Genomic DNA, 16289 nt, shown 5'->3' with positions numbered 1-16289 from the left:
AAATGAAAATCTGGCTCAAGATGACTGTCATTCATCTGAAGCTGGTGTTAAATTGACAAAACGCTGCTTTCTAATGAAATCCTTGCTCTCCCGGATTCATTAAATGTGAAAATGGAATTCCCTCATCACAAACTTAAGTATGGAGGTAAAGCAAAATCTGTCACTGCCAAGACGAGTACCAAAATTCAGAAAGCAGCCAAGCCAAGGGGTTAGAAACCTCCAGAACCTTTGCAAGGGTCACAGACTGAAGTGCTCAGAAGCTAGGAGATGCCCGAGTTGAGTTTATCCATTCAATCCTTACTTTACCAGCTTGATACGTATGCCTGATCAGGCTCTTAATGGCCGGATCGCATACTAGTCTTCCCACAGGCTTGTTTCCTCATTTAGTCCGTGGTCCCTTTTCAGCATCAGTCCTTCCTTCCTTCACAAAGTTGCCCCAACTCCACACATCCACATTCCAAAATTTCTACAGGTTCTCTCTGTGGTACCTGTGTACTTCTCAAACATCAATGAGTCTGTCTCCACACTCTGGAAGCGGGATCAGCCTTGTTTTGATAACTTGATAAAAGAGATCACTCAACTTGAATGCTCTGTGGCAGATGCCTACCTTTTGCTATTGTCAGATCACTTAGCATTTCCAGTGCCGGGAATGCGTTTACAGAGGGAATCTTTTTCAAAGATCAGCCAAAAAGAGACATCTCGCAGAATTTTTCCCTGCTGCGCTTCTAACAATTCTTTTATGTGTGAAGTAAGAGTTTTTTTCTTATAGCTCAGAAATTTGTGCAATTTGGCTGAATGAGGTATGTTCACGATGACCAAATTTCAAACTTTTGCTTCTAAGTGCAAAGGCATTAGAGCTCCTTAGCAAAGTAGTTCTTAAATAGTTATTATCTTAGCACAGAAAATGTGTTTGTTAAGAATGAAGTCTGGAAACCAGCTGAACGGTTTTAGAGACCGCGTGCCTCTCAAGCAGGGAACTTTTAGGCAAAGCGGTGAAACTTGACAAACCGAGAAGTATCTGAAAATAGGGCCTGAAAGAAAAAAAAACCTGTGAGGCAACCTGGACTAGCAGCAGTGATACAAACCTTTCTTACAGATTTTTTTGGAGGACATGCAACCCCCAAAAGAACAAATACACTTTCTGAGTAGCTGCCCCAGAGAAGCGTTTGTGCGATGCCGTTTGACAAAACCAGAATACAAGCCCCTTGGCACCAAGGAGCCCTAAAGCTGATTAGGTGAACAAGCCCGTGCTTGCTACGTACTGGCCAGGGAGTGCTTGTTCTAAACCCCCTCGTTAGCTGCTGGCATGACATTTCTAGCATGTCATTTAGATTCATACAGCATTCACAGGCTAAAAGCCACTCCAGCCCCCCTCCAATAAAGGGCAGGTTTTTAAGAACCAGAAAGAAATGAAACTGTGGCACCGACACGTGGGCCATCACTCACAGAGGAGAGACTTGTGGAGATACTGAGGTGGTCTAAACAAACCCAGGTGGTTTTAGTAGCCAGCTCTTTGGACCCGAGTTTCAGAGCTCTCGGTCTGTGTCCCGTGAGGATCCCAGCATCGAGGGTACGAGGATCGCTGTGGGTTTTCTTTTTCCTGGGCGCTGCTGTTTCTCAGCTGGCAGCATCCCATCGAATGCAGCGCTGCGACGTTGACTTGCATCAGCGACGGATCGAGCCCTCTGGGAGTCGGCATAATTGGAGATCAGCAACCTGGACTCCTGCCTAGGAAGCAGCAGGAAAGCGGCTGTACTTGCAGCAGAATCAAACCAGATTCAAACTAACGGGAATATTTAAGCTGCGACAACTTTTAAAAAAATTGCTCTGCTACATTATTTTAGTAAATATTTGTAGGTGTCTGTAATAGGGGGGTAATCACTGCATTTCCTTTCAAACAAAAGCAAGGAGAACGGTTTTCAGTAATACTGGATGATAAGCAAGGCATTCTAATGGATGGTTTTAACCTTATTTTTGCTGGCAGATTATGCGTTACAGCAGTTCTCAGGTGTCTTTTCTTGCAGCACACAAAAACTAGTTTGTGCCTGGTCTGTTCCTTTATTGAGGCAAGAACTCCACAGTAGCTGGCAAGCAGCGAGGCGTCCCTTTTCGGCAGGGAGCTGGGATGGGCCGCATGTGTGGAAAGCAGCGGGGGCAGGCACGAGGGAGGTGTTCGGGAGGTGCCTGGCCACAGCCGTGAGAAGGAGGAACCGTACACGAGTGCCAGCAGAGAGACGGGCACCTACGGAGGAAGGAAGGAGGGTGCCTAGCACTGCTGGAAGTCACAGAGATGAACCACTGCTCAGAGGGGCTGGGTTCGCTATCACGGCAGTGCAGACAGACAGCTTTCAGGCTAGGTTGGAGCCCAGGTCCCGGGGAGTCCATGGAATAATTTGTCGCTCAAAGGATGTTAAAGAGTTATGAGGGATTCCAGGCAACGGGGTGCAGGTGTGCTGTTATTGTTGTGGATGGTGTACAAGACATCTCCGTACGTTTCCACGTGTTTCTTGCACCAATGAAATAAAAGAGAAATTGGTTTGGGAACTCTGAGAAAGCTCGTGCATCTCTTCTTCAATTTACGCCCTGTCCCGGAAGGGGAGGACAGTCCATTTGGAGTGCCTACAAGACTGGTGCGAGAAGAAAGGCTGTGTCTCTTCTCAAGGGTGGAAAACAGCTGAGCCACCGTTTCCATTTTCATCAAGGGGTGAGGCACAGAGCTGGGGGCAGGTTAAAGAAGGTGGTCCTGAATGAAAACCTACCACTTCCAGTGCAAGGCGGGAGATCTCCCCACGAGAAAGCGAGGGGAGCAAAGGCAGCTGCTTTTCCAGTCCCCATCCGCAGTTCTTCTGCGGCAGAGGCCCGCACCCCAAGGGCAGCCTGCTCAGGACACGTGCCGGCAGCACCCAGGGGAGAGCCAGAGCCACAGCGCGTGCGGTCAGGGACATTTTTAGAGCTCCTGGCCCCGGCGGAAGGGAATGCAAATGCAGCAGCCGAGGGAGAGTCCAGCCCTGATGGTGGATCTGCGGGCTTCAGGAGCCCTAGGAAAACAGCACACAAAAGGAAAGAGTAATAATATTAGAAAAAAAAAGACCCAGCTAGCAGTCTGTAATGAACTGCTGCATTCCCCAAGGGCTTGCTTCACCTCCTTTCTCTAATTCTGGAGCAATGCTTATAATACTGATGGATCAGGGTAGGTTTACAACCTCCAGCTTGCAGATACCCGCTACAGCCAGGCACAGAATGAACAAGAACAGGAGGTGAATTTCAGTTTGTTTCTTTTTTTTTTTGCAACTTTCTTTCAGATCAACCTTAATATTTACAAAGGCAGGGCAGCTCCCATGTTCACAATGTTGCAACATACTGCTCTCGCTGCATTCCTGCTAAAAATGAAATAGCAATGGTTTCTGGATGAAAAACAGAGCCTGTGATTTTTAACTTTCCATCCCTCCCATCCACGCACATGTTACGGTGAAAGGGACAATCTGGAATTGCTTTCTTAAGGCTCATGATGAGAAAGTTGTAGCTGGAAGGTTGGCTACCTCACCGATAAACACTTGTACATTTTCCACTCTTCCAGCTCTCCTCGGCCCCCAGGCTCAGGGCAGACCGCAGGATAAAACAGAGTCGTATCTGAAAACAAAAACCCCTCTACTGAACAAAAGGTTTCAGAGAAAATCCATCTGAATTGGATTCCACACTTCCTCCCCAACACCAGAAAAGTGTGCAAGTTTTCCAGGCTGGAGCAGAAAGGTTATATATAGCACCGCAATTTAATTCACATGACAATTAAAAAATACATGAAACGGTCTTCCTTATGCATGAGAAAAGATTATCAGAGTTTTCCCCTTTTCCTCTTTTAGGTTATTAAAAATGTAACTCCTTCAAGAGTAATAAATTAACTCGGAAAGGATTGCTTAAGTGAGACCCGGGTTGTGATTAAAGGAAGTTTGGAGTTCAGGAGGAGTCTGTGTTTCAAAAACGTCCTCGGTGTTTGGAGTATCGCATGTGGCTTTTGACAACTAATTTGGGAGAGAAGTGGTAGGGAATGAACCTCAACAGGAAAAGCGCTTGTTTTTTGTCACTTTGTGACATTACCGAAACATCGTTTCCCCTCATTTGTATTTTTCCCATAAGTTCATATTAAAATGTATCAAACCAGAAAAGACTTTGAAAAAGGCAGCAGAACTGTCACAAGGGATGACGCTCGCTAGTAGGGAGGTTACGCTTTATTATGTAAATACATGTTTGGGGGTATTTTAAAATGCATGTTGTGTGGCTAGAGGCAGATTATTAGTTTGATAGACTGTACCGCTTCCAAATAAAGCGTACCAATCCATAACGTAAATACCAGTGGTGTGACTTCTCGGAGATCTGCGAGCTACCCGATCGACCATAACTGTCCCTCTTCCCGACCCATTGGTCTCACTTGTTGGAGTATTAACCGCGAGGCTGCTGGTCCTCGCCAAATCCCGCTGCCGAAATCCACCTCTTCCTACTGCTCCTGGGAAAAAGTTCCTGCGGCGCTTTCCCGCGGGTAATTCCTTAGCGTTGAGCACCCCGAGCTTGTATTCAGATTGGAGCGCAAGGAAATAAAACTTCGGTCTGCAAATAAAGCCTTCATTTACTTCCATATAAAGCCAATGAAATGGTACGACTTTCCCTTCTTTTTCTGTAATTTACGGATGGCTAAAATGATTTCCCTGGCAGAGACATCCATTTCTGAACTGCTGAGTGCCCACGCCGGCTGCACCAGGCTGCAGCAGTGTCTCTGTAAGTGCCAGCGCTCGCTCTTGGAGGTACCAAGAGGAGCTGGATGAAGAACTTGCGATGCATAATTTATTCAGTGAATATAGGCCCTTTTTTGTGCTTGCAAGAACTCTGGGGAAGGCAGGTGGGTTTGGCTGGGTTTTTTTACACTTTGTTGAAATTCTTTAAGGAACTGCTGCGTGTTTGCATGCAACATCTGTATGTCAGTGGCTTGTTGAGAGAAGCGTTTTGAAGGCTGGCAGCTCAGGTGCGGGGTACGCGTGGCCTGCACGGACAGGTGCCACGCACCTCCTGGGCTCTGGCACAGCCGTCCTCGCAGGCAAGCGGCAAACGTTCGGAGAGCGCTTCCAGGGACTGCCGGGGCGCTTGTGTAACATCCACGATTCGGCTGGCTCCATTTCCCCAAAATATGCCGGAAATCTGCAGCACCTCGCATGTCTGCAAAAATAATGGGGGGGGGGGGCGGGGGGGGGCAGTCATTAGGGACACACAAACGCCCTTGACAAACGCAGCGCTGCCTGGCCGTGCGCTAACTTGCGCGCCGCGCCCCTGCTCCAGCCTGCCGGCGGGTAACGCCGCTGCCGGGCTGGGCGCGGCGGGGGGACCCCCGCTCGCCCCCGAACTTCCCGGGGCACGAACTTTCCCGGCAGTTCCCCGCCCGCCCGCGGGGGGGGTGGAAGGCCGAAGCGGCGGCGCGGCGGGGCGCGCCCTCCCCTCCCCTCCCCTCCCCTCCCCTCCCCTCTGCGGCGCGGCGCGGCGCGGCCCCGCCCCCGCCGGCAGCCCCGCACCGGGCGGCCGCCGGCCGCAGCGCCCCGCCGCGCCGGGCCGGGCCGGGCCGGGCCGAGCCAAGCCGAGCCGCGGGAAGGAAGGGAAGGGAAGAAGGGAAGAAGGGAAGAAGGGAAGAAGGGCAGGGGGCGGGGGCGGCCCCGCGCTGCGCCCCGCCGCGGCCCGTGCGCGCCTCTCGGCGGCGGCGGAACCGCCAGGCGCTCGGCGGCGGCTGCCCGCACCCCTGCGCGCTCCCTCGGCTCGGCGGCGATCGCCCCGCCGCCGCCCGCCCCCGCCCTCCCCTCCCCCGCACCGCCACACACACACACACACACACACACACACACACACGCACACGCACACGCACAGAGGCGGGCGGGCGGGCGGGCGCGCACTCCCGGCGCTGTGTGCGAGGGCGGGCGCCGGGAGACGGGCGGCGAGCAGCGCCGGCGGAGGAGACCACCGCGCACACGCACACGCACACACGCACGCACACACACACACACTCCCTCTGTGCCTGCTCCTTCCTCGCCCCCCGCCGCCTCCCCTGCTCCCCCCTCCTCCTCCTCCTCCTCCTCCTCCTTTCTCTGCAACGAGAGAGAGAGGGAGAGGGGGGAAAAAAAGCCACTTACAGGTATTTGTTTAGTGGATCGGCGGCTTCATCTATCCCCCCACCCTCCCCGCCGCCCCTCGCAGTTTGTTTACAAGTATCAAAGTTGTAATTGAGGAGCTGCCAAGGCACATCTGGATATTTTTCTTCTTCTTCTTCTTCTTCTTCTTTGTGTTAGGGACTGATGTGCAACTAATTAAAGGCAGACAGGCTGGTAGCGTCTGCACGCTCAAGCCCCCCCAAATAAAGAGCCTGGTAAGTGACTGGTTTGCTTTTTTCCCCCCTCTTCTTCCCCCCCCCATCCGTCGTGGGTTGTTTGTTTTTTGGTTTTGTTTTTTTTTAGGCGGGGTGGGTTTTCTTTTTTTTGTGTGTGTGTGTTTTTATCTTTTTTTTTTTTTTTTGTTCTTGTCCTCTGGGATCGTAAAAGTAGATTAATGCTAGACTTGGGCAATAAAAGGCGCCGCTATATTAATTTATTAATTAATCTGCACCCGCCCCTCCTCCTGAATGTTAAGTATGACCTTTGATCTCTCTGTCTTTGCCAGAGCAGACATGCAATATTGAACGTGTACGGTCACATTTAGCTTAAGCAGGGACAGAATCGCGAAGCCCGGCTAGCGATTCCTATTTATTTATTTCATTCGTGGAAATGAGGGCGATAGCTGGGGGGGGGGGGGAGAAATCAATAACTGCGTCTCGGGTACCCTTTTCGTGCTCCGGAGACGCATCGATTAAACAATAATGACCCGGCTGGTGGGCACCATCATTTTCTCGCTCCCGGTGGCAATAAACCCCGCGAGGGGCTGCGGGGAGAGGCAAGGTAGCCAGCGAGGGAAGCTTTTGTGGAGAGAAGCCACTTCAGCGCTGGGGGGAATAGGGCAAGAAAATGCGTATGTTCCTTGACTTCTGGCACAAACGGCGGAAGGCTAAGGTTTTATTCCTTGCCAGATGTGTGGCTTTCCTACACATGGCTGGCAAAACTAGTTTTATTGAGTAGTTGTTACCGCGGACATGCGGCTAGGTTTTCCTTTCTGGAAACGGGAGAGGTTTCGGGTTTTTTTTGCTACACGCAAATCCTTCGCATCCCTCCACAAGACGACGCGTAGCCTAGAGCTTTCCGGGGCAGCCTTTGTATTGCCACCAGACCTCTGAAGGCAGCGAGAGCCTGGGTTTTTCCCTGACGTGGAAACACAGAGGTGGCTCCTGCGGGCTCGGGGTCCTTTTTTCCGATGGAAAGACGCCCGCCGGTCCCCAGTGCCCCCGGGGGTGAGGTTTCCCCTCTAGATTTACGCTCCCTTCATCTGGATTTGTTTACATGAAGCCCGCGTTTTAGTGCACGACGTCGGGAGAAGACGAAGTTTTTGCACTCGGTAGGTTGGGCTGCAAACGGTTCATTAATCTAATTATGATCGTAATTACCGTAATTGATAACCATTTTGAACTAAACATACCGGAGTGTGGAAACTAGACGTAGCCCCACGAGTGTCTCCGAAGAGAAGGTTTCTGACCGATAGCCCTACAGCAGAAAAGATGCTGGAAATATCTAAACTATTCAGGTAGAGCATCTGGAAAACAAAGAGGCAGTGTTCATAAACTGAGGGCTTTTTAAGTTATGTTTATGTTTTGCTTTAGCTCGCGCAGGCTGCCAGAATGTACCTTCCCCATTGCCATACACTAAAATGCCCCCCTTCACCCCCCGGGGGGGCGCCGGGAAATCAAACCAGCACCGCGTCCTTACCCCCCTCCGAAACTTTGCTAACCCTGAAGCAGAAAGCCATCTTTCCCCGCCGAGGGCTAGCCCAGCAGGTACAGCGCCGTCCCCCCCAGCCTCCCCGGGTTTTCTCCCCCGCGAAGCCCCCGGCCCCGCGCCGCCCGCAGCGGGGCTGTCCCCGTGGCGGCTGCGTCCCCCCCAGCCCTCCCCGCGCTGCGCAGCCCCGGCGGCGGCGGCGGGGAATCCTCCCGGGAGGCTGGGATAAATACTCCCTCTTTAGTACAGCTGCAGGCGCCGCGATCACGAGCTGTGAAATTGCCTGCCTTAAGTATTTTTTTTGCCTTTTTTTTCCAAGCTAGCCCCGTTTTCCCCCGCGGCCCGCAGCCAGCCCCCCCCCCGCGGCAGGGAGGGCCGGGGGGGCCGCTGCCGCCGCGACCAGCGCCCGGCGGAGCCAGCTGTGCCGGCAGGCAGCTAATGACCGCCGGGCGCAGAAGGACACCGTGGCAGCTGGCGGCTCCCTCCCCCCGCCTCCCTCTTTTTTTTTTTCTTTTATTCCTTTTATTTATCCCCCCCCCCCTTTTTTTTCCCCCCTGCCTTTTCATTTTCCCCGGCGGAGATGGTAGGTGGGCAGCTCCCGCTCCCCGTGCCGTGTGTCGTGTCCCCCCACCCGCCCCGCCGGCTTGTCCCGGGACCGGGCTTGCTTCGCCCGGGCCGCCCCCTCAAGCCCTCTGCCCGCGGGTACGGCGGCGTGTGTGTCCCCCCCCCCGTGTCCGTGTCCCCCCCCGCCCCGGGGTGGCCGTTGGCGCCCCCCGCGCGCGCGCACCCCCTCGGAAATGACTTTCTGTGTTTCAGCTGCGGCAGCTCCCGTGAGGATGCAGGAGGAGCGGCTGCCCGGCCAGGCACCCACCGCGGGAATGCGCCCGGAGGAGGAGGAGGAGGAGGAGGATTAAGCGACCCCCCCGCCCCGTCCCGCTCCCCCCGGCCCCCACCCCCCGCCCCGTCCCCCCCCCCCCCCGCCGTCCCCCCCGGCCACCATGAACACCAACGTGTGCGTGGAGAGCGGCCCCAACCCCGAGGCGCCGGGGCTGCCCAAGGACAGCCACCTGCCCGAGGGGGCCCTCAACAGCCTTGTGGATTACAACTCGGAGATGGAGAGGTACCGCTCCTTCGCCACCTTCTACAAGACCAACGGCGGCGCCTTCCCCCAGGCGGCCAAGATCGCCCGCATCACCACCCCCATCTTCCCCAGCGCCGCCGCCGCCGCCGCCGCCCGCATCGGCATGTCCCCCTGGAACTGCGACACCGCCACGGCCGCCGCCGCCACCGCCATGCTCTGGGGCAGCGGCGGCGGCGGCGGCGGCGGCGGCGCGGCGGGCGGCGCGAGGAAGCCCTCCTCCGCCGCCGCCGCCGCCTCCGCCTCCGCGGCCGCCGCCGCCGCCTCCTCGCTGCACGCCGGCAGGGGCGGCATGCACCACCGGAGCGACTCGCAGCGGCTGGGCAAGCCCGGCTGCCCGCCGGCCGAGCAGCCCGCCCTGCCCATGGCGAACGGCAACTTCCTCTCCACCCTCTCCCCCGAGCACTGCCGGCCGCTGGCCGGCGAGTGCATGAACAAGCTCAAGTGCGGCGCCGCCGAAGCCGAGATCATGAACCTCCCCGAGCGCGTCGGCACCTTCTCGGCCATCCCGGCGCTGGGCGGCCTCTCCCTGCCCCCCGGGGTCATCGTCATGACGGCCCTGCACTCCCCGGCCGCCGCCTCGGCCGCCGTGACAGACAGCGCCTTCCAGATCGCCAACCTGGCGGACTGCCCGCAGAGCCACGCCTCGGCCTCGCCCGCCTCCGCCCTGGGCGCCGCCGCCGGCGCGGGGGGCGGCGGAGGCGGCGGCGGAGGCGGCGGCGGCGGCGGCGGCGGCGGGGGGGCCGGCGGCGGCGGCGGCAGCGGGGCCGGGGCCGGGGCGGGCAACCCCGCCAAGAAGAAGCGGAAACGCTGCGGGGTGTGCGTGCCCTGCAAGCGGCTCATCAACTGTGGAGTCTGCAGCAGTTGCAGGAACCGCAAAACGGGACACCAGATCTGCAAATTTAGGAAATGTGAAGAGCTTAAGAAAAAACCGGGCACTTCGCTAGAGGTCAGAGGAGATGATTTCTTTTTCCCCAGCCTCCCGCCGTCCCTCCTCAACCCCCTGCCCCCCCCCCTCCAGTGCTTCTTGTCTAGCTTCAAGATGCAGCACCCCTTTTCCGAGGCCTCCTTCAGGCTCTGAGGGTGCCCCCCGCCGCGGGCGCGGCCCCCCGCGGCGCTGCCCCGCCGCCCGCCCCCTCTCCGCCCCGCAGGGAAGAGAAACGCCGCCCCCCGCGGCGCCCGCCGAGCTCGGCGCTGGCCGCGGCCGCCGGCCCCGCCGAGGAGGGACGGAGAGCCGCCCCCGCGGGCGCCCCGCCGCGGGCCGCAGCGCCCGGCCTTCCCCACCCGGGGGGCGCCGGCCCCCGCCCCGCCGGGTCGCGGCCCTGGGAGACGCTGCTCGCCTGCTGTACCTGCCGCGCTCTTTCTGTCAGACTGCCGGCTGCCTCTGGGCTCTTCTCCTCCCTCCTCTTTGCCAGTGGCGATCAGGGCCGTCCGGGGCGGTCTGCGGGGCCGGGGAGGAGGTGGGAAGGGGAAAGTCTTAGCGGGACGCCTGGCTCCCGCCGTCGGAAGCTCAGGGGAGAGTAGTGGCGAGTTCATCTCCGGGGTGGCCGGTGGCCGCGTGTCCGCGACAGACGGCTGGCCGGGGAGCCCGGTAGTCGGTGAAACGCGCCCGAGCGATCTCTTTGGCAGTATCTGTCACGAAGTAACCCGCTCGTGGTGTGTGAAACGCAAGGGGGAAATAGCACAGGTATGACCGAACCCATTTCCGACTGAACTGTACATACGGTTATTTTTACGACGTGTCCTCGGAGCTGCCAACGTATCGCATTTCCCAAAGCTGTAACGACAGGTTTTCAGGTTTGCTAGACGTACGAGAGACAGGCAGATCCCGTGTCGCAGACATTTCGGTTCATGTAGCGGGGACGACAGACAATGGGGACCCAAATACACAACCGGGAGGAGAGCGGCAATCGGTTGATATCGTTAGGCGAAGGAAACAAGCCGGGGGAAAGACTAGTAATCATACCTAATCCCTTGTCATTATTAAAATTACAGTGTTGCTGGTTAGACGCACGTATCAGATGCGTCTGAAGGTGTCGAGGATGATGGATTTAGTACAGAGGAGTAGTGTATGCTGGGTGACATCCAAGATTTGTAGTCGCAGAAATTAGCAACTACGTGAGAAATTGCAACTTCCCTCTGTCCATCCGTCTGTCTGTTTGTGTGCGTGCACGCGCGCGTGTGTGCAGAGCGGTTTATTCCCTAACTCATTGCTTGCAGGAGTTCTCTCCAAGAAGAGGGGGGACGAGGGATTCCAGGGAAAAAGCGACACCGAGAGCCCATTAATTTGATCTGCGTTAAATAAATGGAGATGATGGCGTTGGTATTGATACTGCCATGGGACGAAAGCGACATTTGGGGGTTTAACTGACATTTGGCTGATACCATTAACTCTTTCCTAACCAGCCTCATCAAACCAACTAATTAATTCCTCCTTGCAAGAGTGAACTGTCCTTGCTGAAAGTTTGATTTGTAGCTCTGCATCCTCTTAGCTGTTTCTTGTGAATGTACGGTGACCCAGCATCACTAACGCAAAAACCAGGATGGACTTCCCAGGTGCTAGAAACTAGATTGGGTTTTCAGCTCTTGTTTTTCTCAATAATATGCCTTTGTTGGTTTCGTAGCAAGTTCGCAAAGAAGATACTTAATGCCCCGGTCTGTTAATGATGAGTTATAACGCTGAGTACAGCCTAAAAGAGACTTCTCTGAACCAGAGACATGGAGAATCCCCCCCCACACCACCCAGCACCGGGGGTGCCTTTGTGCACCAGGTTTCTTCATTAGGCTTGCAAACCGGGACGCTGCTGGGATTTAATGTTTGTGATAAATGATAGGTTCTGATGGCTTATCGATTTGTGCAGAAAGTGAGCTATCTCTGGAAGAAACGAATTTGTACGTTATCAGATCTTCCTATGGGTTTGTGTGCATCTCTGAGCACATTTCCAGAACTTCCTCGCTCTTGACGGAGGTGTTTGACAGCCTTAAAAACTGCTCAGGCGTGTTATGAGGACGCCGCCCGTTAAAATTGTTTAACCACTGTGACTAGTAAAAACCATGGTTTTATTAGCCACTTGTGTACTCTCATAACCACCTGCCTTCACTTCTTTTCTTCATTCTCTCTCCCCCGCTCTCTCTCTCCTGTTTGTGCTCCGTCAGATACATAAACACAAAAGCTCCTCTGCTGCTATAGCGTGACTCGAAGGAAACAGGTTTCTCTTTCCAGCTGTGGAGATGGCATCGCTTCTCTGCAGGTCGTGGCCCATCGCAAAGTTTTGTCACGGGATGTGGCTAATTTCTTTACAGAAGCGTGGTTTGTCAGTAGGAGAGGAAGAGTGCTCAAACCGAGTAACTTTCTTACATGGTTGTTTTGCTTATGTCTTCTTTCTTTCTTTCTTTCTTTCTTTTTTTTTTTTAATTTAAATTAACTAATAAAGAGTGACAGCAGGGCTGCCGACAGCACATGTGCAGCAGCAGTGCTCTGGCCGTAAGGCCACCAGCTGGAAGGGTGTCAGAGAGTGACAGGGCCTACGGGAGGGCACTGCAGCCGCAGCGGTGGCTGCGGGTGGGCGAGGGCAGCCTCCCTGCGGAGCGAGCTTCGGGGCTCGTTTGGCCTGCGCTCTTGGGGAAGCAACAGCTTTGCGTGGGTGATCCCCCGTCACCGCCGTAGGCATGGTCCCAAGGAAACGCGACAAGGATCGAGGGGCTCACGTTCCACTACATGCTTGCGAGGTTTGTGAATTGCGCTCGACGGTGGCTGCAAGTTGCGGAGATGATTCAAGGCAGGGGGCAGAACTGTGTTTAAAAACGAAATAAATGAAAAATGAGAATAGTAACAATAAACAGTAAACTGGCTGATCCCACGGAAACCATTTCTCTCTTTTTCCTTTAAATCTCCTCTTCTACTGGTGCAATGAAGGCATAGGATATAACTCTCAAGGTTAGTACGTGGAGTTGAAGACAGATTCACATGAATGCTTTCCAGTCCCTGACCCTTGCATTTTTAATGGAATACTTCCCTCCCAGCATTTTTTTTTAAAACACTTGAATTATTTTTTCCTATTTTTCTTGTACTATTTTCACCTTAAAAGTGTCCCAATGCTCTAGTATTTTCCATAGAATGTTATTATTACTAGGAAATTTTATGTACGGTAATAATAAATCTATAAAAATAAGATTGACGTCACGTTGCACGCTGCCTACTTGTGTATGTATATTCTGTGTTCATTCAGATTTACAGTCGGTTTAAAGACACATAATCTTTATTTACCCATAGAGACTACTTATTTTCCTCTGATTGGTATGCGCGTCTATAACTTCTGCTGCAGGTTATGAAGATTAGGAGCCTGGCGTTACTTTACATCCCCCCCCTCTTTGACGTAAACCATCCCAATTCAGCGTATGAGTCTCAGTTGCCCCGCTCCTTGTTTTCATTAGCATGGCAGCAAAAAGTCAGGCAGAGGGGCTGACGCACATTGGCAGGGTCTGAAGGGTTTGGCCCGAATGTGAAATACCTGCTGTTTGGGCATGCTGTCATCATAGCCGGTGCCACTTGCTTTATTCGTAACAGCTCCGCTAATTGATATGTGCGCTGTTAAAGTAAACGTTTGCATAGCGACCTGAAATAGTAAATACCAGCATCCAAATCCGAGGCACCTTGCTGAGTCGCATTTCAAGCCAGCGGGAGTTTGAGATGGCCTTCGCCGGGGATAGGGTTGTGATGATTGATTTCAGCAGGAACGGCGTCTGATCCTGAAAATCTTAACACCATATGGCATTGCCACGGGGGAGAGAGGCTGCGCTGGCAACCTCCGAACTTGCACTTCGTGTTGCGGTAGCGCGTGTGAGCGCAGTTAAGGGAAGACCGCTTGAGCTCTGTGGATAGGGGTCAATTAGTAGGGGCCTCAGAGGAAGCAATTTCCCTGCCGTCTATCTAGCTTTAAATTACGTGCAGAAGTTAAGCGACGGCATGATGGAGTTGAGCAGTGTGAGGGGGAACTGCAAAGCTTGATAAGGAGCAGGCAGCTGACACGATCCAAGTGGCTAACCGGAAGGTGGAAAGGAAGACCACCTTGTAGCCTGCGTTGCCTTTCTTCACTGCCATGTTGCTGTGTGGCAGTGTTTCTCACCTCCCTGCCGCTGCCTCGTAGCCCTCCATCTGACCAAGGCTCTCCAGGTGTTAAACACCGTGCAAGCAGGCAGAAAGCCAGTCCCTGTCCCCAGGCGTTTACAGCTGTGGCAAGAACCGCAGTCTGTCCCGAGCGCAATTCACGTTGGCTGTAAAGCCCTGATCGGCCCTGAATGCTGGTTTTTTCCTCTCTCCTCCTCGTGTGTGCCTGTTGTGCCCTGCCAGGGTGCTCTTGTTGTCCCGTTCCCAGGCCTGAGCCTGCAGGGAGGGTGCCAGGCGCTGGAACTGGCTGCTGGCACCACACGAGAGCCCTCGCCGGGTGACTGGGGCACTCTGGTTCGGGGTTTCCAACACGGCACGCAATCCTGCGGTGAGAATGTTGGCAGGGCGCGGGGGAGGCAAGAGGCAGGGCGAGATTTGACCTCTGTTGAGCGTTTTGCAACGGTTTTTGTCGCTTTCATCCAGATTTTACGTGTCTGGGATAAACACGTTCATCGACGAGTTTTCCTTTTGACCTCTGGAGGTTCTTGGGGACAACGCAAGGCCTCCTACTGCCACCTCCGGCAGAGACCAGCGCAGCTGCAGGTGTCTTTGCTCACCGGCACCTGATCTCTGCCGCTTGGAAATCTCATTGAAGCTATTTGACCTTCTGCATTAGGATCACATCTTGCGAGGTGGGAATGTATTGCGGCTGGTGGGAGACGTGGGGTTGAGGAAGATGTTGAGAGCCCAGCGGAGTCGAGCTTTTGGTCTCCTTATGGTTCTGGCAAATTACTGAGTGCAAGGGATAGCCTCTGAAATGGAGTGGGATGTCGTCTGTTTTACTGTTTCATATGTTGTTGTTTCCCTTTCCTTGTGTGATACTTACAAAGCGAAGTGCCCAAACCCCATGACATTAGCATTCAATTTCAAATATACATTATATAAAATGCTATTTGATATAGTGTAGTTTGTTAAAGGGGGGCAAAAATTAAGTTTCTCCTGCCTAAGGAAATCTCTTCATGGTGGGATTTGGTACTGAACTGAACAGAATTTCAAGGAATTCAGCAAAATTGTAGGCCAGTCAAGGGCTTAACAGCCTCTTTCATACAAACACTGCTTTCTACTTGCATTGGAAATTGCTTGCTTTGAATTGTTGAACTATGATTGTTTGCCAGTGAAATTGTCCATGTGGTAAGAGAGGTTAACTGGTTGTGGTGGTTCCGCATTTTGATTGCACTGAATAGTTCTTTGCACATTTTTCTAAGTACTAATATGGGTTATACAGTTGGGGCGTCAGGATTCTGCGCCAGCCTTTGGATTTCAGTGTCGTGACTGATTGGTTAGGCTATTTATTTAAGCTGACATAATGAAATCTCTGTGTATTGTTTAGGCTGGACAAGTTGCATATGTCGTGAGAAAGATGATGAATGAAGCCAGTTTTTTTTCTAGAGCAGTAATTAGCATAATAAGTACTTTTTTTCCCAAATTGTCTAAGTCGCTTTGGACTACATATTTCAGTTAGAGATGCATAGAACCATCATGACTTGGACTCCTATGCCAGCTACAGCACTTTTGGAAAATCTTACCAATTCTGTGTTTGTACAAAATGTGGGCTATACACATCATGCCTTATTCATATAGGGAGACTTGTTTAAGCTGGTAGATATGTGAATATCATGTTATATACTGCTAATTTGGGGTGGGTAACAGTAAGTAACAGTCTCAGTTTTTGTCTGCTTATTCGTGTCTGTTCATATTATTGTTTTTTTGGGCCACTTTCCACACAATTCTGTTTGCTAGGCGGACACCTAACACCTTTACTGAAATTAGTCACTTGCTCACTTGGAGAATGAATTAGGATGCTAGAAAGCGGTCCCTTTTGAAGAGCAACATCTTGGTACTGTGTTTTTGGTTTTAAAAGAAATGTGCTCTAGAGAGCTAAACAAAAGGTGGACATTAATTTCTGTACGCTGTGTCATGCATTTGATGCATAGCAATGACTGAGAACAGGTCCTTTCCAAATATGCTAAAAATTTCTATCAGTAAAAAGAAAACTAGTAGTCTTCTGACTCTTAACATGCATGTAATTTAAGGGTTAGGCTTGGTGAAATATTTCTAAGCAGACAAACCTAGAACGTACACCTTAAAGTCTCAT

At 53.2% G+C, this 16289-nt stretch overlaps 1 protein-coding gene and 1 long non-coding RNA gene across 2 annotated transcripts; both read left to right on the top strand.

Moving 5' to 3' along the window:
- Nucleotides 1-5898: 5898 nt before the first annotated feature.
- Nucleotides 5899-8791, top strand: LOC142409313 (uncharacterized). The gene is made up of 3 exons (XR_012775568.1): nt 5899-6166; nt 6321-6397; nt 8706-8791. It is a non-coding gene; the product is annotated as an uncharacterized LOC142409313 (long non-coding RNA).
- Nucleotides 8792-8883: 92 nt separating this feature from the next.
- On the top strand, nt 8884-10168 carry CXXC4 (CXXC finger protein 4). The gene has a single exon (XM_075500663.1). It carries the CDS (start codon nt 8888-8890, stop codon nt 10106-10108), a length of 1221 nt encoding a protein of 406 aa, XP_075356778.1. The 5' UTR covers nt 8884-8887; the 3' UTR covers nt 10109-10168.
- The last annotated feature ends 6121 nt before the right edge of the window (nt 10169-16289 follow it).

Source organism: Mycteria americana, chromosome 4 (genome assembly GCF_035582795.1).
Source record: "Mycteria americana isolate JAX WOST 10 ecotype Jacksonville Zoo and Gardens chromosome 4, USCA_MyAme_1.0, whole genome shotgun sequence".
Lineage (NCBI taxonomy): Eukaryota > Metazoa > Chordata > Aves > Ciconiiformes > Ciconiidae > Mycteria > Mycteria americana.
The sequence above is the reverse complement of the archived record's forward strand: the minus strand, read 5'-3'. Positions and strand labels throughout refer to the sequence as shown.